General features: G+C 40.5%; 1 protein-coding gene across 5 annotated transcripts in view; it reads right to left on the bottom strand.

Annotated features, from left to right (window-relative positions):
• FARS2 (phenylalanyl-tRNA synthetase 2, mitochondrial) overlaps nucleotides 1-23,540 on the bottom strand; it is a 515,781-nt gene that overhangs the window by 212,701 nt on the left and 279,540 nt on the right. For all 5 annotated transcript variants that reach the window (XM_050789678.1, XM_050789675.1, XM_050789673.1 and 2 more), the window contains one exon: nucleotides 4,461-4,621. In XM_050789678.1, the coding sequence (XP_050645635.1) occupies nucleotides 4,461-4,621 (161 nt within the window). The remainder of the gene's footprint in view (nucleotides 1-4,460; nucleotides 4,622-23,540) is intronic.

Here is a 23,540-nt window from a genome sequence, read left to right as displayed (position 1 = left end):
AAGCCAGAAAAGGTGATAGTTCGCAAGGACAGAAAACCAAACACCGCATGATTCTCACTCACAAGTGGGAACTGAACAATGAGAACACTTGGACACAGGGTGGGGAACATCACACACCGGGACCTGTTGTTGGGTGGGGGGACAGGGGAGGGATAGCATTAGGAGAAATACCTAATATAAATGATGAGTTAATGGGTGCAGCACACCAACACGGTAAATGTGTACATATGTAACAAACCTGCACGTTGTGCACATGTACCCTAGAACTTAAAGTATAATAATAAAAAAAAGCCAGAAAAGTCAAGAAGGTGGATTCCCCCGGGAGCCTACCGAAGGAACCAGCCCTGCTGACAACATAACTTTAGCCCAATTGGGTGGATTTTGGTTTTCTGACCTCTAGAACTGTAAAATAATAAATACGTGTTGTTTTAAGCTACTAGATTTGTGGTAACTGGTTACCTAAGCAACAGGAAACTAACAAGAATAGATACTAATTATAAGTGAATACTTAGGTAATAGTATGATCTGTAATCTATACTTTACAAAGTATTTTATAAATATATACTAAATATGAATATACAAATCCTAACTGCCCCATTAGAAGTTCTGAAGTTTGTTACACAAAGACAACTATAAAAATTACATATGAGTGCAGGTATGCATATATTGGCTTTCAAATTTGAAGGCAGAAGAGAGAAAAAGAATGATACTTAGTACAAGGGATCAAGAGTCTATTTCTGACTATGTCTGTGTCTCATAAAAAAGATTATTGTAAGTACACTTAAAATTGAATTTAAGCCACTTAATTATGGTGGCAACTGTGTTTTTCATTTTTATTTGTCACACCATTCTGCACAATGTTGGTGTTCTATAAATGTTCGCTGATTAAATAACTGACAATATATTTAAAAAATGAAAAAGTTACAGCCTTAGCCAGGTTTTATTGTGAATTAGATACAACTTTATTTCAAATTAGTCTAGAAGGAATTGATGCTAAAATAAAACGATGATTATTCAAGTAGAAGTTTTTAAAAGTCCTCATAAGGTAAAACCAAAAATATATGCATATATACATATATACATAGGAAGGTTTAAGATGCAGGTGGGCACACACACAAAATCAGTGTGTTTCACTGTAACAATAAAAAATACATTTATAAAAATCATACCTGTCCTTAAAGTTGATGATATGGTTTGGCTGTGTCCCCACCCAAATCTCAACTTCAATTGTATCTCCCAGAATTCCCACATGTTGTGGGAGCAACTCAGGTGGAGGTAATTGAATCACGGGGGCCAGTCTTTCCTGTGCTATTCTTGTGATGGTGATTAAGTCTCGCAAGATCTGATGGGTTTATCAGGGGTTTCTGCTTTTGCTCCTTCCCCATTTTCTCTTGCTGCTGCCATGTAAGAAGAGTCTTTTGCCCCCTGCCATGATTCAGAGGCCTTTCCAGCCATGTGGAACTGTAAGTCCAATTAAACCTCTTTTTCTTCCCAGTCTCGGGTATATCCTTATCAGCAGCATGAAAATGGACTAATACAGTTGAAGAGATCTGTACACAAAGATAAATAAGTGTAACTCCAGAGAGAGATGAGCCCTGATGGCTGCTTTCACCACTGGGGCATGAGTAGGCAGAAGAGCTAGCCTGCTACTGGCAAAGACATTTTGTTGAAATAAGAAGAAATGAGCCACACTTGTATCAGCCAAGTATGGGCTGGCATGGCAGATTGGAAAATGGAGAAACAGAGCTAACCCTCACTGCCAGCCAATTCTCCTTCATAATATTTTTGCTTACAAATGCTGGTGGTGGTAGAAGCTGGTAAGTGGATGGAAAGCAGAAAGATATCCTGTTATCTCACATGGTTAGATCCCAAACTCTGCTGCAGGGCTAGATCTCACCATCAAGAGGAAATCAGATGTGAAATCCAACTCAACTCCTGATTAGAACAAAAAGATCTGGCCTAGTCACCTTAGTAGCCAGATGGTGGAAAGCATAAGGCTTTCTGGGGATAAATTTTATCTACCTCAGTCTTTGTCCATTCACTCTCACACACACACACACAAGTGAAGAAGCAGGAAAAATGTAAGCCATGATTACGAAAGGAAAACAACAACAACAAAAGAACACTAGATAACTACGTGGTTGGAATTAACAGACAAGTACTTTAAAATAACCATCACCAGGCCAGGCGCGGTGGCTCACACCTGTAATCCCACCAGCATTTTAGGAGGCCGAGGTGGGTAGATCACGCAGTCAGGAGATCGAGACTATCCTGGCTAAGACGGAGAAACCCCGTCTCTACTAAAATAATACAAAAAAATTAGCCAGGTGTGGTGGTGGGCGCCTGTAGTCCCGGCTACTCCGGAGGCTGAGGCAGGAGAATGGCATGAACCTGGGAGGCGGAGGTTGCAGTAAGCCGAGATCATGCCACTGCACTCCTGCCTAGAGGCAGAGCGAAACTCTGTCTCAAAAAAAAAAAAAAAAAAAAAAAAGATACTAGATGAGAATTTTCCAAAATGCTTGAAAGATATTAACCTAACACAGTAAATCCCGAAGCAGAAAAATAGATAGGAAGTCATATGTAGGTCAAATTGCTGAAAACCAGAAATAAAGGCAATAACCTGACCTCTTTAAAACAGTCCTAGGACAAAAAAGAAAAAACAAAAAACAAAAAACCTAACCACCTAGACAGGAGGGATAATAAAATTACACTATTAAAAAGTCACTAAATGTTTCACAAAGTTGTATAATATTTATTCATGATAAAACACGATGAATGAATTATGCCTATTAATATGTAATCATTTGAAATCATAAAATGAAACTAAATACAAACAAAAAATAAAATGTAACACGCACACAAAATAAAAACAACAAACTTCAATTTTCAAGCAAAACAAATAGAAACTTGATGAGGAAAATGGAAAATAAGTTAAAAAATGATATAATTAGGCCCAAGAATGTCAGTTATTATTTAATATATTAAATGTAAGTGTATTCAACACTCCAGCTGAGAAGACAAAGACTAAATCTGGTTTTTAAAAAACAGACCGAACTTTCTGCTGCTTATGAGATGCACAATTAACATAAATACATAGAATGAAAGTAAATGATCTACAATGCAAACACTATCCATAAGAAATCCAGTGTGTCTATATTAATATTATGAAAAGTAAACTGTAAGAGACAAATATCAGTGATAAAGTTGGATATTTCATAATGATAAAATGTTCATTAAAAAAGCACAAAATTGGCCGGGTGCGGTGTTTCACGCCTGTAATCACAGCACTTTGGGAGGCCAGGCGGGTGAATCACAAGGTCAGGAGTTTGAGACTAGCCTGGACAACATGGTGAAACCCCGTCTCTACTACAAACACAAACAATTAGCTGGGCGTAGTGGCAGATGCCTGTAATCCCTGCTACTCAGGAGGCTGAGGCAGGAGAATCGCTTGAAAGCAGGAGGCAGAGGTTGCAGTGAGCTGAGATTGTACCACTGTACTCCAGCCCAGGCGACAGAGTGAGACTCTATCTAAAAAAAAAAGTACAAAATTGGTTCTCTGCCTAGACTAATAATATTGACAAATATCTTTTCTCTTGCATAAATTTTCTGAAGGTTTATGAACCCCTTGTGTGTTTATTGACCTCTATTTAGGAACTTCTTTTTTATTGAGACAGAGTTTCGCTCTTTTTGCCCAGGCTGGAGTGCAATGGCATGATCTCAGCTGACTGCAACCTCTACCTCCTGGGTTCAAGTGATTCTGCCTCGGCCTCCCAAGTAGCTGGGACTACAGGTGCGCACCACCACATCCAGCTAATTTTTGTATTTTCAGTAGAGATGGGGTTTCACCATGTTGACCAGGCTGGTCTCGAACTCCTGACCTCAGGTGATCCACCCGTCTTGGCCTCCCAAAGTGCTGAGATTACAGGCATGAGTCACCGTGCCTGGCCAGGACCTTCTTTACAAATTCACATTATTTAAAATTCATGCAGCCATAAAAAAGAATGAGTTCATGTCCTTTGCAGGAACATGGATGAAGCTGGAAACCACCATTCTCAGCAAACTAACACAGAAACAGAAAACCAAACACCACATGTTCTCACGCATAAGTTGGAGTTGAACAACGAGAACACATGGACACAGCGAGGGGAACATCACACACTGGGGCCTGTTGGGGGGTGGAGGTAAAGGGAGGAAGAGCATTAGGACAAATACCTAATGCATGCAGGGCTTAAAACCTGGATGACGGGTTGATGGGTGCAGCAAACCACCATGGCACACATATACCTATGTAACAGACCCTCACGTTCTGCACAGGTATCCCAGAACTTAAAGTAAAATAAAAAATAAAAATAAAATAAAATAAATAATTGAATTTTACAGTGGCTTTCAAATACATGATCCTGTCAATCCTTGACAGCCGTTTTTATTATTATCTATTCAGTTCTTGCAAGTCCTCTTACCTGAAACTTCACCTTCTGATTCATGTTGGATACGCGGAACTGCTTCAGGAAGCGCTCGTCCTCACTCCAGAAGAGACGGATATCAGGGATGTCGTAAAGGATCATGGCTAGCCTTTCTAATCCTAGGCCAAAAGCCCAGCCGATTCGGTCTTGAGCACCAGCTAGGATTAGGAAACAAAACAAAACAGTTGTTTTTAAAAAGTATTGAGATTGGATAGGCTCATACCACTCCCTGATAGTTATCAGTGACACTAATGAGATGCCTACCAGTGGCCAAGGCACTGGGCAGCCGCTACAAAGACATCCATGAGGCTGCCCAATCTTCCACGCTTTTTCCTCTCCATATTCCCGACTTCCCTCATGGAAGCATTCTGAAGTCACACTGTCTGGAGTACTGTCTTTTTTTTCTGATTAAATCCTGGGCATTCTCAAGCACTGGTTCCTGAACTGAGTTAAGATTTTTCTGTAGTCTTTGCTTGCTCTGATGCAAACATTTAGCCCACTGTATACAGGTTACAGAGCGGAAAGAAAAGACGGTCTCTGTCCCTTAGTAGATAATGAGGGACATTCAAAACATGCCATACTGGCCATAACATGTTTAGAATGAACTCACATTCAGAAAGTATATATGTCATGCCTTTAAGAACCTCAGCTTTATTAAAACACCATAATGCTTATGCTTAGGAAGAGCTACTTCAGTATTGCAGAGAATACAAGCAAGCCCAGATGAAGGGCATATCTAGCACCACCTACTCCAAAGGTATAGTGTCCTGCTCAGATTGTGTCAATGCCATGAATTAGAAGGTTTTGCTTCGCAGACTGAGGCACTATAGAAGAGAAGACAGAAACTGCAGAATGAAGGCAGGCAAGGGAGCAATTCACACTGCTGGAAAGCTTATGAAATAAGCTCATGAAAGGAATATAATTCCAACTGGACACTAACAGATGAGTAGGATCCTGTGGTAGGCTGAGATGGCCTCTGAGACTCCCACCCCGCACGCACATGCCTTGTGTAAACTCCTCCCATTGAGCTGAGTATAGGTGGGATCTAGGAACAGCATGGGAATTTAAGCCTGTGACTGGTTTACTTTTTATCCAAGACTCCATCCTGGCCGACTGGAGAGAGATCCCCCTCCTGGTTGAAGAGGCCGCATGGCTCGGCCCTTGAGAATTCCTAAAGGAGCTCAGAGAGGCACCAGCAGCCAGGGAGAAAACAGGAACTTCACTTCTACAGTGGGACGGAACAAATTCTCCCAACAGCCGGAGTGAGCTGATGATAGGACCCCAGCTTCAGAGGAGAACACAGCCCTGCCTCTGCCTTGATTTCAACCTGGTAAGACCCTGATCAGGGGACGCTATCAATCCATAGCCAGACTCCTCATGCAAGGATATTGTGATATAGTCAATTTGTGCTATGTTAGGCCACTAAGTGTAATTTGTTACCCAGAAAAAAGCAAAACAAACAAACAAACAAAAAAAGCAAACAAACGAAAATAACTAATGCAGATTCAAAATGTAGAGAAAGGTGATAGGAAATTCCAGACTGAAGGAGTTTCTTCAATAGCAAAGGGAAGGGATGCAGCATGGGAAGGTTGAGGAGTGGATTCTGGAGATATGGGCAGGACTCATCTCAACGAGCCACAAGAAACATTTTGTTCTCATTTCTACTTTGCATTTAATATTTTCCTAAAACATAAAAAACCTGGCTGGCAGCGGTGGCTCAAGCCTGTAATCCCAGCACTTTGGGAGGCCACGGCTGGCAGATCACGAGGTCAGGAGTTCAAGACCAGCCTGGCCAACAGTGAAACCCCATCTCTACTAAAGATACAAAATTTAGCCAGGCATGGTGGCATGTGCCTGTAATCCCAGCTACTCGGGAGGCTGAGGCAAGAAAACTGCTTGAACCTGGGAGGTGGAGGTTGCAGTGAGCTGAAACTGCACCACAGCACTCCAGCTTGGGCCACAGAGCGAGACTCTGTCTCAAAAACAATAACAACAACAAAAACCCCTTACAACTGTTTCACAAATCCCCATTCACTCTACTGAACCTGAACGTTCATGGAGCCTCAGGATTAGATGTGCAAAGTCCAGGAGGGAAAATGCTTCATTACAAGTGAAACACCAGCACCTGTGGTTATTACTTGGCATCAAGGCAATCATCAAGACAAATGGGAACACAGGCTATAAGTTACAGAGAGATCAAGAGGCACTGGTCATTAGCAAAGAACTTTTTAAAAATTTCCAGCACATCACAGGCTGATAATTTGGTCGCTTATAAAATTATGCACATGACATTCCACTCAACAGCAACATAATGGGCATTCTTTTCAAGTGCACGTGGGTCATTCACCACCACAGACCATACTCTGGAACACAAAATAAATTTCAAATATTTAAAAGGATTGAAATTGTACAAAAATGTTCTATGTCCAAAATGCAAATAAATCAGAAATAAACATAAAAATATCTGAAAAATCTCCCAAATATTGGGAAATTAAACAACATATTTCTCTAAGTAACACATGAGCCAAAGAAGTCATCACAAGGGAAATCAGAAAATATATTTAAATGAATAAAAATTAAGATATGACACATTACAATTGGAACTCGTAAATTATTGGGTGGGAATGATAAAGCCACTGGGGTAGTTTCAAAAACAGTTTGGTAGTTTTTTACAATAAACCAGTATTTCTCAACTGGGGGCAATTTTAGCCACCAGGGGACATTTAGTAAGCTCTGAAGACATTTTTGGTGATCAAAATTGGGAGTGGGGAGCATCCTGACATCTAGTGGGTAGAGGCCAAAGATGTTGCTAAAGATCCCATAATGGAAGGAATGGTTTCCCACAACAAAGACTTATCCAACCCAAAACATGAAACAGAGAAACCCTGATAAACAGACACTTAGCATATGACACAACAATTCCCTTCCTTTTTTTTTTTTTTTTTTTTTTGAGACGGAGTCTCGCTCCATCGCCCAGGCTGGAGTGCAGTGGCCGGATCTCAGCTCACCGCAAGTTCCGCCTCCCAGGTTCATGCCATTCTCCTGCCTCAGCCTCCCGAGTAGCTGGGACTACAGGCGCCCGCCACCTCGCCCAGCTGGTTTTTTGTATTTTTTAGTAGAGATGGGGTTTCACCGTGTTAGCCAGGATAGTCTCGATCTCCTGACCTCGTGATCCACCCGTCTCGGCCTCCCAAAGTGCTGGGATTACAGGCTTGAGCCACTGCGCCCGGCCAACAATTCCCTTCCTAAGTATTTACCTAAGATATGGAAACATGTGCACGGAAAGTCCAATGAATCAATGTTCATCACAGCTTACTTCAGAACAGCCCAACCCCAAAACACCCGAAATGTCCATCAACCAGTGAATGGAGAAATTGTGGTATATTCATATAGTAGAATTGTCAAAGGCATCTGAACCAGAGTGACTCCATCTTGAGTAGGGGCTGGGTAAACTGAGGATGAGACCTGCTGGGCTGCATTCCCAGGAAGTCAGGCATCCTGAGTCACAGGATGAGACAGGAGGTCAGCAGGGGTGGTATCACAAGATACAGGTCATAAAAACCCTGCTGAGAAAACAGGATATGGTAAAGAAGCAGGCCCAAACCCAACAAATCCAAGACAGCCACAAAAGTGGCCTCTGGTCGTCCTCATTCCTGGTTATATGTTAATTTTAATGCATTAGCATGCTAAAAGACATTCCCACCAGCGCAATGACAGTTTACAAATGCCATAGCAATGTCTGGAAATTACCCTATATACTCTAAAAGGGGGAGGAACCCTTACTTCTGGGAATTGCCTGCCCCTTCCCTGGAAAACTCATGAATAATCCACCTCTTGTTTAGCATATAATCAAGAGATAACCACAAATATTATGCAGTGGAACAGCCCGTGCCACTGCTCTGTCTATGGAGTAGCCATTCTTTTGTTTCTTTACTTTCTTAATAAACTTGCTTTCACTTTCACTTTACACTGTGGACTTGCCCGGAATTCTTTTTCACACGAGATCCAAGAACAATCTCTTGGGGTCTGGATCAGAACCCCTTTCTGAGAGCAGAATATGACCTAGTAATACAAATAAATTATTCCTATACAGAACAAAATAAATTAATCTCAAAAGAATTATGTTTAACAAAAAGAGATTAGTCACTAAAGATTATCTACAATATGAATTCAATTCACATGACATTCTAGACAAGGTGAAATAACAGATTGGTAGGACATAAGAGAACTTTTTCGGGAGATGGAAATTTTCTCTATCTTGAGTGTGGGGTGTTTACATGACTGTATATATCCTTCAAAACTCATCTAGCTATGTTTTAAAAGTATGAATTCTGTTGTGTGTAATACTACCTCAGCAAACTTGCATTTCAAACATACTATACTTGAATGACATGGCAGTATGAAGTCAAATTCCTATAAGTTTCTAAAGGCTTACTCTCAGGGTCTGCGGTTATCTCCTTGTGAACTGGAAACTGATAGTTTGTGGATCAGCACCATTCTGAGCACCACACTTTGAGGTACACTGATTTAAACGATATAGAATATGCTTATATATATATATATTTAAACCCACAAAGTTAAGACGTTCCATAGCAAACTCTTACATATTCTAAGCGCTGATTCATAGACCCCCCAGGAATCTGCATACTGCAAGCTCAGAATCATGACTGGGAAACAAAATATAACCCCTAACAACAGCACCAAAGGCCCCTCACACCAGGTGCTGGGCCCACCACCTCGGATTATCCACAGTTCTCTAGACATCACATGTCCTTGTCATAACATAGCGGATCTTCCTAACACTTGCCCCTCTCCTAAAGTAACCTCTCATGGTCCTCTAAAGCTTCACTGAAGTATTCTGACTGTGAGATTCTTCCTCTGACCCGGAATCATTAAGTTTACCTTCATTTCCCCATCACAAACACACTGTACATATTTCTATTAGCAACTATTATATTTGTAAGTCTCTCTCCCCATCTAAACCTGAGAGTTCTGAGAAAACAAACAGTCCCTATACAATGTCATACACAGTATTGATTACTCCATAAATGATTTTTAGACATATATATGTGCTAATGAGAAGAACATGCGCTTCCCATGTGGTGGATTCTTTGAGTCATTCTCACAGCACAAAACTGAAGATATGACAGTGTGAATGAATGTCTCAGAGAAAAACAAAAAGGGCCGGTGTTCTGAAAACCAAAGTTTATACAACGTTCACAATTAACGGTTGTGAGGCTAAAGGCGTACAGAAGAAGAAAAAGAGCACTAAATGCTTCATTCATTGCTTGCTAGACACAGAATACCAGTTCCACAGATGGGAAATGTAAATAATCACAAAATGCTCAGAAGTAACAGCATTGAAAGGAATAAATACCATCTAAAAGGTAAATCTACATTCTATGTTTGTCCAAATAGACATATCAGAAACAATAGGAAAGAAAGGTATGAGTCCAAAATCAAATTACCATAAAGTTCTGGAAAAACAGAAATTTCCCATTTGTTATCTTCCTCCCAGCTGAGCCAGGGAGCTGCCAAGCACAGCGGTCCTGAAGAGGCCAGACCCACACGTGCACTGCCATGTGGTACAGGTGAGAAACATGGCTCGGGAAAAGGGTGAACAAACTTCACATAAGAGGGAGCCCCATGGTTGCCACTGTGAGGGCAGTCTAGGCTCCACTGTAACCTAATAGGTCTCAGAGTCAAGGAGGACTTGCTTTACCAGCCTGATGTGGCCTGGCCTCTGAATGGAGCAGGGTAAGAGGGAGCAGAGGGAGCACCGCCAGCTGGAAATCACATCTGCAGAACACAGCGAGGGAGGCCAGGCTGTCCAGTGTGAGGAGGTAAGCTGCACACTGGGAGTCGTGCCGATGACAAGAATTCAGTTTTTCGCATTGGAAATGGCCACAATAGATAGTTGCTCCTGCCACTCCATGATTGCCATATAGAATGGCTCAACATCAATGAGTCTTAAAATTAAAGTCATTAATCAGATTAGCTAATATCCAAGAATTCCACTGAAAAGATAAAACAAGTTACTTTCACAAATACAACTTCCAGTTGCTTTTCTCAGAAGGCTCACTGCAAAGCTACATTGCTAAAAGTCAGATGTTCTAGAGCTGGTTTATTAGAAATGTAGAAATGTTTGGCTGAGCACGGTGGCTCAAGCCTGTAATCCCAGCATTTTGGGAGGCGAAGAAGGGCGGATCACGAGGTCAGGAGATTAAGACCGTCCTGGCTAACATGGTGAAACCCCACCTCTACAAACAAACAAAAAATTAGCTGGGCATGGTGACGGGTGCCTGTAGTCCCAAGCTACTTGGGAGGCTGAGGCAGGAGAATGGCGTGAACCCGGGAGGTGGAGCTTGCAGCGAGCCAAGATCAAGCCACTGCACTCCAGCCTGGGCGACAGAGCAACTGTCTCAAAAAAAAAAGAAATGTTCACTGGCCTAAGTGGATGATTGGCAGGACCACACTAAAAGGTTGATGGGGGAAAGGAAGGCTGATGGTTGTGCTAGGGATATGCATGACTCCAGAGCCTCAGTCCCATGTAGCTGTCAGTAGGGACAAATGGACATCCTCTTCTAAAGACAGGAGACTGGCTCTACCTGAGAGGACCCAGTGCTAAGGTGAGTGAGGGGGTCATTTCTGCGGGCACGTAAAATCCCGCCACATATGGCAAACCTTATGGACCAGACCTTCATTGGGAACGGAGAGCAACTGGTCTCCGGCTGCCTACCACTGCCTACAACCTTCCATTCTCATAATCATCCTGATAAAAAGTTTGCCTGTGACAATCAATTTTCATGGAGGGTTGCCAAGAAAGGATACGGTGTCCATTTGCTGAGTTGCATCAAATTTTACCTTTAAAACATTTTGTTTTGGTTCGCTTTCGATTTGTTTCTTCTGAATCGCACCCCTGCATTGTGTCATTGGCCTATTCCATTAGTAAGACAACACTGGGGACTTCTGTGAAGGACCCGACCACTCTATCATACAGTTTTCTGTAAGAGGCTTCAGGAAATAAATTGATCTTAGATTTAAGAAAATGACTTTGGATCCTGGAAACAGAAAAGCCTTCCTTTTCTTGACAACTGGATTGTTTTTAATTTTAAGGACGCCATGTGCTACATAATTGGTCAAAATTCACTTTTTACTTTGGCCCCATGGGAGCTTACAGGCAAACCTGCGGTCACCTCTACAACTGCACAAGTGTTCAGGGTACATTTCTCTTTGTGACTCCTGCTCCAGTTTTATTTTCTTATCCGTATTTCCTCTTTGCCCTGATTATCTCAACTATTTATTTTATCCTCGGATATGTACTTTTATAAGGCACTTCAAATTCTTTATGGAAGAAAGTGAGTCATAAATACATAGACACTTAAAGGTATTGTCAGCCAAGGTAGGTATAATTTTCAGGTCTTTGGCACTCCTCAGCTGTAATTTGTTGCCAAGTACCCAGGTCTGACAGGGTTTTAAGGCAGTAGTTTTGGTTTTTTTTTTTTTTTTTGGCCTCATTCCACAACTAGCGAGTTCCAGTAAACTAGAGTCACCAGAGTATAGAACTCACTGTGGAGGAACGTTCCCAATTAGACAGAATATGCAGGATTGGAAGCAGTTAGGCATTTTGACTAATGTAAATCTGTACAGCACTGAGCATCCCATGCAGGAACATTTTTTGTATTTATAATTCTTGAAAATCTTCCTAAGAGGGCAAGTCTATGCACAGAAGCAAAAGAATGTAAGAGAAGAATCCAGAGATGGGAAACTTTTTTAAAAAAGGAGAGGAGAAAGTGGAGGAGGAGGAGAATGGCAATAGAAAAGAGGACAGTGAGAAGCTATCAGTATGAAAGGAGAGAAACAAAATTTATCTTAGAACTTAAAAGATTCTGATCCCACAGGGTGATCCTTCTAAGCAGCATCTGGCTCTATAGGCTCTGCCTCTAGAGCTGCAGAGATGGAAGCATCTGCAAAGGAGAGCCCAAAGCACAGAGGTTCTGTACGCGGCCTCTTGTCTGTATCTCCAATTTTAGAAGAAGCCCGGGATATCTCCAACTCGAGAGGAGGCCTGGGACATCACCAACAGGAACACAGCTCTCGGGAGGCTGAGGCAGGAGAATGGCGTGAACTCGGGAGGTGGAACTTGCAGTGAGCCGAGACTGTGCCACTGCACTCCAGCCTGGGTGACAGAACAAGACTCTGTCTCAAAAAAAAAAAAAAAAAAAAAAGGAGCGATAAATTAAAACTAGAGGTTTAAAGTAAAGATAGTTTCACAGGGGCTCACTACAAGAAAGCCACATACCAATATCTCTTATGAACACAGATGTAAACTCCTCAACACATTACTAGCAAACCAAATTCAGCAGCATACTAAAAGGATCATATGCCATGATCAAATGGATCTACCCCAGGAGTGCAAGCAAGAATGATTCAAAATATAAAAATCAATCAATGTAATATGCCATAACAATAAAGGAAATAAAACCCACATAACCTTATCAATTGATATAGTGAATGTATCTGACAAAATCCAACACCCTTTCATGATAAAAATATTCAATAAACCAGGAATGCAAAAGAGTGCCCTCAACAAAATAAAGACTATGTGTGAAAAACCCACAGCCAACATCATACACAATGGTGAAAGTTGAAAACATTTCATTCATTCCACTTAGATAAATTCCACTTAGATCAGGAACAAGACAAAAATGTTCAGTCACCACTACTAGTCAGTATAGCACTAAAAGTTGTAACCAGAGAAATAAGGCAATAAAAAGAAATGAAAGACATCCTAACTGAAAAAGAAGAAGTAAAATTATCTCTATTTGCAGATGACATAGTTTTATATGTAGAAAGCCCTGAAGAATCCACACACAAAAAACTATCTAAACTAATAGACAAATTCAGTAAAGTTGCATGACACAAAATCAACACATAAAAATGTTGCACATATTTACATTTCTATACACTAATAAAGAACAATCTGAAAAGGAAATTACGAAAACAATTTCATTTACAAAAGCATCAAAAATAAAGTACTTAGAAATAAATGTAACAACAGGTAAAATATTTGTACATTGAAAACTATAAAATGTTACTGAGAGAATTGTAGGAAGATTGGCCATGAAAAGATCCATGGCCAATAAGCTTATGAAAAGATACTCAACATTATCAGTCATCAGGGAAATACAAATACGAACCACAGTGAGATACCACTTCACATCTACTAGGGTGGCTATAATAATGAAAATTGTCATAAAAAGTGTTGAGAAGGTTGTGGAGAAACTGAAGCCCTGTGCATTGCTGTTCAGAATATAAACTGGCGCGGCTGCTGTGGAAAGCAGTTGGGCAGTTTCTCAGCAAGTTAAACACGGATTTGACCATATGACCCACCAATCCTCTCTCTCAATCTCTGTGTGTGTGTGCGTGCATGCATGTGTGTATACATGTGTCTGTATATATGCCTCTGTGTGTGTATCTCTAAAAGAATTGAGTAAAGAAGCTCAGACACTTGCACACCGATGTTCATAACAGCTTTATTCACAAGTCCCAAGGTGGAAACAACTCAAGTGTCTGTCAACAGATGAATGGATAAACAAAACATGTTAGTTACACACAATGGAATATTATTCAGTCCTAAAAAGGAATTAAGTTCTGATACATGCGACAGCATGGATGAACCTCGAAAACAATAAGCTAAGTGAAAGAAGCCAGGCGAAAAAAATCTATGATACCCCTTACATGGAATATCTAGAACAGTAAGCAGATTAGAGGTTACTAGGCACCGGAGGGAGAACGGAATGGGGAGTTACTGCTTAAAGCGTACAGAATTGATCTTTGAAGTGATGAAAATAGTTTGGAGATGGATAGTGGTGATGGTTGCACAACACTGAAAATGTTATTAATGCCACTGAATTGTACACTATTAAAATGCCTTAACTGGCTAATTTTATATTATGTAACATTTTATCACATAAAAGTAAAATTTCAGAGGATGTAGATATTTAAAAATTTGAAGAAAGTTTTCATGTGTTCTTCCCTTTCTGAAAGGAAAACAATAAACATATATTTTTTCTCATCACCACATCTGTCTCTGAAAACACTGAGATCTACTAATTGAGCCATTATACCACCAATTATTTCAACGGACTTCAGCTTTTTCTCTCATAAAATGAAGAACAGCAATGATAGGGTGTCTCAAGTTCCTCCCAGCTCTGAACAGTCTATGATTTGGCTCAGTTTAGAAACAGTTAACTAAGGTTCTATTCTAAATCTCCCTTAATGAAGTAAAAACTACTGCAGAATAATTTTGCTTAACATTTAACAGCATAACAAAAGATACCTGCCAACTGCTCTCTCTCCTCTCACCCCCGGTCCCCTTAAAGCCTTGGGACATACAGGTACATTCAATGTCACACCCCTTTTGGAGCAGTAATGTCCACGGGGAAGGGTCTTCCCTCCATCTGTTTCAGGTCCCTGTTTGAATGTCCCTTCTCAGTGAGGTCTCCCGGACATCCACTCTAAAACTGTAAACCTCTCCATCAACCTACCCTCCCAAACCCTCTCAACTCTGCCCTCTTTTCCCCAGACAACACCATCTTCTAATATGCTACAGCCTTTTCGTTTACGTATTGCTGACTTTCAGACTCCCCTGCTAGCCTGCAGCGCATGAGGGCAGCAGCTGAGCTGGTTTTCGCCACGGACCCGTCTCGAGTGGCCGGCACACTGGCACACAGCAAGTACCCAGTAAATATTTGCAAAGAAACAACAGAATGGTATGGTAGGAAAGGTTTCAAGATTGTCCCCCTTTTTAGTTTACTCACTTCATTTAAATGGATAGTATTATGAAGAATTTCATACTTTAAGTTTTCAATACAAGTGATGACTTTCTTAAATTTTGTAGCTGTGAGAGATTTTATCTATCGTATTATAAAGTGACATTTAAAGTGATATTGGGGGTGCCATTTCTGAAAAGACATCTCAGAAAGGAGAGAAATGGAACACACAACGTAACAGAAAAAAGTGAATATTCTATTCATTGACCCCTACCTTCATCACCATTCACTGAGCTCTGTTGTATACAGGGCACCAGCGGGCACAGGATCACAAGTCCCCTGACGCCCAGGATCTTATTGCCACTTCTGCTTCAACATTCTGTCTTTCTATTTTATTTTCTTCCCCAATGACTGGGCTCTGGAAATGCAAACAGCCCCTGCATCCTCAGGTTTCTCCTTATAGACTGTTTTGTTACAAAGCCAAGAGATAAGTGAAATGCTTGAACTATTACATATCGAAAAAAAAAATTGTATGATTTTAAGTATATTTTTCCTCCCTTGTCAAAAAGGTTGACTTCTGGGAATTCTTCAACTTAATGAACTCACATGTTTCCAAAATAACTGCTACCAGGAACACTAAAACAACCTAGCAATGAACATTCATATTATTATTAACATTATTATTTTGAGACAGAGTCTTGCACTGTTGCCCAGGATGGAGTGCAGTGGCACAATCTTGGCTCACTGCAACCTCTGCCTCCCAGATTCAAGCAATTCTCCTGCCTCAGCCTCCCGAGTAGCTGGGATTACAGGCGCCAACCACCACACCCTGCTAATTTTTTGTATTTTTGGTGGAGATGGTGTTTCACTATGTTGGCCAGGCTGGTCTGGAACGCCTGACGTTGTGATCCACCTGCCTGGGCCTCCCAAAGTGCTGGGATTACAGGTGTGAGCCATTGCGCCTGACCGACATTCATATATTACAGAACTTCACCAATGACAAAGAACTTCACCTATATTATCTTGAGTTCTATCCTCACAGTGCTTCTATGGGAAATGTCAAACTGGTATCATCTATGTTGAAAAGATAAACACCGTTTAAGCAAGATCACTAGACACTGGGACTTGAATTTATGTTTTGACTTTAAGTCTACACCCAGTAAATGTTCCCCTAGATTCACGCTGAAACATTAACTGAGAAGGGCTACGTTCAAGGTATGTCAAAATATCAGAAAGTGCTACTGACATCTGTGTGCTTTCTATGTTGTCACAGCTGAGTTCCTGGTTGACTATAATTATTCCACGGAAGCCCGTAAAATGATTTGTGTAGGTAGGTGCTCACATAACAGTAGATTTCTCTTCTGAACGCTGGGTTTTATCACTCCAAACGCCTTTCACACTGGATTTGACTGTAATATACACACAGACCTACTGAGTGAACTGAAGGGTCTAGTAGTTAGCAGTGATATTGAATGAAGGCATCCACGTCGCTTGATTGTTAGTTACAATGACGGACGCACAGGAATAAAAGCACTGCAGTATCCTGCTGAGACACTGCACATCCAGAGGCAGGCCTAGAAAGGTCAGCACAGCCAGGTAAATTCTGATTTCTTAGCTTCCAACCATGGATGTAGTCCTTCATCCCCTGCTTTCCAGTCACAGTACTTGAACTGCTTCCTCAGAGACTCGCTATTGGATGATTGACTTTCCAAGCTGTGCCCAAAGATCACTCTCCTGCCTGAAACATTTCTCCAGCTATATATATCGTCGGCCCCAAACACTCTGCCAATAAGTGCTTCACCTCATCCAAAGGCAGACCTCTCTTTTAAAAGAAAGCTTTTCATGGTACAGAGCAGACTGTGGATGAGAGTCTCCGGGTCTTACAAGCAGGGTTCTTTAATACAGTCTGAGCTGGATGACATTCTAATCAGCTTACTGCAAAAGACTTTCATACCCATCTCAAAAAAACTCACTTTGGACCACCCCCTTTCCTTCCTGAGTCCTAGATTTTGGTTCTCTGGAGTTTAAGAAAGAAAACTGCAGTGTTTGAAGCACATGCTAATGAGCAGTGCATGAAGCAATTCCCAGTGGTCCCACGCAGTGAGAATCCTCCTTACATGGAATGTGTAGAAACTGTTGGTCCCTCTTTGCCTGCAGTTTGGACAGTGATGCACCACCCCCTTCGGGGGCTTGACTCCCACCCCCCACCAATTTCCAGTGACTGGTTGAGGGGAGACATGGCCAATAAGATATGAGCGATATAAAATATAAGATATAAGTGAAAATATAAGCTAGGATGCTCATAGGCAAGAGTTTTTTTGTTTTTTTTTTCCCCCAGAAAAAAAGGCCCTCTGAACCAATCCCTTCTTTCTTTCCACATTAGATGCTATCACTCAAGAATATAATGCCTGGAGCTGCAATAGCCAACATGTGACCAGGAGCAAAAAGCTGGAGGTCAGCAGCCCTGTATTTATATTGACATTTATTAATATTTATAATGTATGTATAAATTATATAATTATATATGTATACATTATACAGTTATATGTAGATTGTAAATATATGTCTCTTGATATACTATATAAGCATAAATATACATCTATTGATATATTTATAAACATATCTCCATTTATATATTGACATATTTGTTAATAGTTATATATCACATAATATATAAATTATTTATATATAAAATATATAGTTATATATTTGATATTAATACAAATATATAGATATAGTTATTGTTATATATTTTATATTTATAAATATAAATATATCAATATTTTTTAAATATTACAATAATTTATCAAGCCATCTGAGAGTAGGTTACATACATCATGCTTCTTTACCACCTAATACTTCTGTGTATACTTCCCAAGAACAAAGATATTCTCTTACATATCCCTAGTATAGTTATCGAATTCAGGATACTTCACATGGATGCAATAACCCCACCTTATCTGCAATTCATATTCAAATTTTGCCAATCATGTCCTTGTAGCATTTTTTTCCCTCCTATTCAGGATCCAGTCGAGGATCACATAATGTACTTACCTATCATGTCTCTTTAGTCTTTATTAATCTAGGACCATTCCCTAGCTTTCCTTTGTCTTATAAGACATTGACATTTTGGAGACTCCTAGCCGGTTGTTTTATAGAAATGTTCCTCAATTTGAGGTTATCTGATACTTCTTCATGATTGAATTCAGGTTCAGGACCCCAGCTGGAACACTGCAAAAGTGCTATGGTGTCCTTCTCCAGGTGACATATCTGGAGACCCCTGATGCTTACTTATCCACTTCAGAGCTCCTCTAGATCATTTATTTTTTGCTGCAAAACAAACCACCCCAAAACTCAGTGGTTTAAAACAACAACTATTCACTTAGCTCAATGTTGGCTGGCACTTTGGACTTAGGAGGAAAGTTCTTCAGCTCTCAGGTGGGTTTACTCATGCATATGTGGCCTGCTGGAACTCACATGTCTGGTGTTGGCTGCCTGCTGGCTGGGGCACTTTGGTTCTCTTACATCATCCAACCAGGTAGCTTGGGCTTATTTATGTGGGTTGCAGGGTTCTAACTGCATCAAGAGAGCAAGCCCCAGGGTGCAATCACCTTTCATGCATCTCTTTTCATCATGTTTGCCACTCCCTTGATGGGCCAAAGCAAGTAACAGAGCCAAGTCAGATTCAAGAGGCAGAGAAGGACTATCTACTCAGTCATTCAAAAGGCAGTGAGAAGCCATTAGAGTGGCTTATCTTGAAAAGTCTGTTCAACTGCTTTATTCTAATATTCACTTACTCATTCAACTGATAATTACTGTGACTTAGGCCGGATGCAGTGGCTCACACCTGTAATCCCAGCACTTTGGGAGGTCGAGGCAGGTGGATCACAAGGTCAAGAGATCGAGATCATCCTGGCCAACATGGTGAAACCCCGTCTCTACTAAAAATACAAAAATTACCTGGGTGTGGTGGAAGGTGCTAGTAGTCCCAGCTACTCGGGAGGCTGAGGTAGGAGAACTGATTGAACCCAGGAGGCGGAGGTTGCAGTGAGCCGAGATCACGCCACTGCATTCCAGCCTGGGCGACAGAGTGAGACTCTGTCTCAAAAAAGAAACAAAAAAATACTGTGACTTGTTTTTGTACAAAAAATGTGATAGATGCTTTCTGGCAAAGAATACCCTACAAAGGAAGGAGAAAGAAAGAAACATTCGCTTGCTCGCCACGCGTCAGAAAACATGACCTCATTAATGGTCACATCAACTCTGTCAGGTGACTATCACTAGCTCCATTTTATAGACAAGAAAACCAAAGTTCAGAGAGTTTAATTTGTCGCAGATTATACAGCTATCTAGAAATATTTTTGGCTGCAAGCAATAGAAAACTCTATTAAAAGTGATCTAAATAAGAGACGTCTAATTTCCATAAAAAAGACTCTGAAGATAGGCATTTCCAGAGTTGGTACAGGAGCTAGAGGACGCCACTGAAGACCCTTGCTCTTTTTATCTTTCTGCTCCAATATCTTAGCAGGTCCGTTTCCATCATTATTGTGGCGATTTCATAACTACAAAATGGCTGGTGGATCTCCAGTCATCATATATCAGTCAGGAGGAAGGCAGGAACAGTTTCAGTGTGCATGACTTACATACCTGTTGCTTTTATAGGGAAACACAAGCTTTCCCAAGGGTCCCCAACTGTCTTACATTTCATTGCTCCAAACTGGTTTGCTTGGCCACTCTTATATTTAAAGGATGAGAAGAGCCTAACTGCTTGGCTTTTCCAAACTCTCGAGTGGGATGTATGCAAGGACAAATGGTGCTAGGACTGCCACTGAGTCAGTCAACCAACAGCAAGCAAGTGTCCGATCTGGGATGTGAACCCAGCATGTGTTAACTCCGTAGTTCAAGCCTTCAAGGGATGTTTACTTTGAAAGCAGAGAGAGAAAGACCTATAAATGCATATGCAAATCAGTGCCATGAGTGATAGAAATTAGGTTCTATGGGGTGCCAGAAGAAGAAGAGGTCACTTTAAACATCCTGAACAAGGATGTTTTAGAAAAGTCAGGCAAGTATGGTCTTAAACGACATGTAGGGGTTTTAAAGGTGAGCTAGGCACAATGACATGTATGTACCTGTAGTCCCAGCTACTCAGGAGGCTAAGGTGGGAAGATCACTTGAGCCCAGGAGTTCAAATCCAATCTTGGCAACAGAGTGAAACCTCCATCTCTTTTTTTAAAAAAACACAAATTTTAAAAAAGGTAAAGATCTTCCAACAAGAAGGAAAAGTAAACACAAACATACGAAAACAGAAACGTGAAATGAAGATGAAGTGACCAAATTGGGATAGGGTATTGTAGAACCTTTTGAAAATGTAAAGGGAATAGTTATGCCTTGCTTAGCATTTATTAATAGTTAAAGGCTAAATATACTGACTTGCATATGATCTACCAAGGACTCATACACCATCTCCTACCTCTCCCTTTGACTAGCCCGCAATACAGCATTATGTCTTTCATCCCTTTCCCTCAAATTTCAATCTAAGTTCCTAGAACTCAGAATTAAGTACTGTTAAGCAGATCATTGCAACAAACAGTTTTCATTAAGCAAAAGATAGATTTCCTAACAGTTTACCAGTCTTGAACAATTTCCATTTTTCAGTTTCCTAACAGTTTACCAGTCTTGAACAATTTCCATTTTTCAGATAGAAGTTGTTTTCGCTTGATTGTTTATTGTGGTTTGTTTTTAGCTGCCTGAATTGAATTGCATACAGAGCTTCAGGAAACAATATATTCCCCCAAATTTATAGGGGAGACTTTAAAAATCTGAATGATGTTTTAAGTGCATTAAAATGATCATTAATCAAATAATCACTTTCAACTTAATGTGGATTCTTCATATAATAATTTTTATAATGCGAGTCATATCCATAAGAGGAGTTTGAGGAAACACTGATGAAACACTGTACAGAGTTGTGAGTGTTGGGAACTGTTTTCATTTACCTCAACTGTATTATTAAATTCCTTATTAACAAGAGTCATCAAAACTAGGCCACAAGTAGAAAGCTAACTAGAGTTTAGTGAGTTCACTACAGTAAAAATAAGTCTTTCAGAAAGAATAGAGCAGAAGGGAAAGGAAACTGAGTAAATCCTCTGAGCCAAAATTATAGAGACACTATGACTCTAGGGTACACGCCGTTGGACAGCAGGGCCAACGCAGTCCTTCTGACAAATGCCATGAATGCCATGAGCCTTTGTTGCTCTGATTCCACTCACAAAATAGACTTACAGGGTCAGTTCCAGCTTGGGAGAAGCACTGGCCTAGCACACTGCTGACTGATGAGAAAACAACACAAGAGATGAAAGAAGGTAAAAAACAGTGGCTACAGCACTTGAATAACTTTTACGTATATCTATATAATATCGTATATATTAAGAAGAGTGTCTGCTTCCTTCCTGAGTGTGGAGAATATGAAAATCCACTGATAAACACTTTCACCCATTGTTGAAATTCTTGAAGAATTATGTACTTCATAATTCTTGAAGTATTCAAATTCTTGAAATAGGTATACTTACCTTTTTCCTTCTGTTAAGAAACCAGGCATAGGCCCGGCGCAGTGGCTCACGCCTGTAATCCCAGCACTTTGGGAGGCCAAGGCGGGTGGATCATCTGAGGTCAGGAGTTTGAGACCAGCCTGGCCAACATGGCGAAACCCCGTCTCTACTAAATATACAAAAATTAACTGGGTGTGGTGGTGGGCGCCTGTAATCCCAGCTACTCGGGAAGCTGAGGCGAGATAATCGCTTGAACCCAGGAGGCAGAGGTTGCAGTGATCCGAGATCATGCCATTGCACTCCACCCTGGGCAACAAGAGCAAAACTCCGTCTCAAAGAAAAATAAAAAAGAAAAGAAAAGAAAAAAGAAACCAGGCATAATAGTGACTTTCATATCTCCAATAGAAAAATTGCTTTCCAAAATAAAAGTTAATAGTGCTCTATTTCTTGTCACACTGTTATAATTTTTTAACCAGGAAAGGAACTTAATTTAGAGTAAGTGATGCCACTGTCACTTAAATATATGAATGATAAAAGGGATGTCAGCTGCTCTAATTCCATAATTCCCACGTAATGACAATTAATGAAATACTCTTTACTAGAGGGAGTTGTTTTAAGCAGTAGATAAAGGAGTCATTAAGCCTTTTAAGATTTATTCTCATAACCAAATTTCATCTCTCTTCATCATTATCCAAAATATAATTAAAAGATGACATTTAAAAACAAACTAGAAAATCAAACTGCATCCCACTCCCAAAGGAAAAGCAACTGAGAGACAACTCTTCCTTGCACTTGAGGACTGAGAGGAATCTGAGAAACCCTATCTCTAACTTCTACCTTTTATGCTTTAGCCGTCGCCCTGGAGCACCACTCTCACTTACCAATACAGGAAACACTGTATCACTGAATCTTGAATCTTACTCAATAGATAATTGTTGAATAGATACTTATCGAATAGATACTTGAATCTTACTGGATTCAATCTTATTGGAGTCAATCATTGAATCTTATTGGACAGATACTAATGAAGTAGTTTCACTGCTGCAGAAATATTCTTCAACCTTTCCAAAAAGAAAACAAATCAATAGGGTTACCTTGTAAAGACTTCTGTTTTCTCCCTCAGTTTGCTCCAGTGGTGTAAAATTTACTGAGTTGCACATGTGTGGTCTTCCTGTTACAACATCTATTTTACCAACTATCCACACTAAGAGAAAAGGCATCTTTTCGTATTTGTCCAAACACAAAATTCAGTGGCCTCTATAACTCCTTGGCTGAAGCCCAGTTAATTATTAATACACAAAATTTCTGAGAGAAAGTTAAACATCTTGATCCAATCTATTCCCAAGTATCTTAAGGGCAAGTAACTAAAACCTAGGTAAGCTCTTTGAGCTGCTTTTCGCTCCTTATTTTTAAATCTTAATCTACTAGATTCTGTTCCCCTCATTGACACTCACACAGTTTTCTTTATAAGACTTAACTCTAACAAAGTGTTTGCTACTGGAGGGCACATCCCTTATGAAGCTACAGTAATCAGAGGTTGATTAGAGGCATGTGGTCAATGCCACTCTGGAATTCTCCAGGGCCTGAGCCTCTCAGTTGTGTGCAACTACTTACAATAAAACCTGGAAATGCATGAATCACGTCCCAACACAGTCCTGAAGGGGCACTGTTCATTCACTGTGTTATGAAATATGTAACAGCCGGCAACGTTACCAAATACCAGCTACTGATTCCCCACAGCAGGAAAGCCAGGG

The sequence above is a fragment of the Macaca thibetana genome, chromosome 4 (assembly GCF_024542745.1).
Source record: "Macaca thibetana thibetana isolate TM-01 chromosome 4, ASM2454274v1, whole genome shotgun sequence".
Taxonomy (NCBI): Eukaryota; Metazoa; Chordata; class Mammalia; order Primates; family Cercopithecidae; genus Macaca; species Macaca thibetana.
The sequence above is the reverse complement of the archived record's forward strand: the minus strand, read 5'-3'. Positions and strand labels throughout refer to the sequence as shown.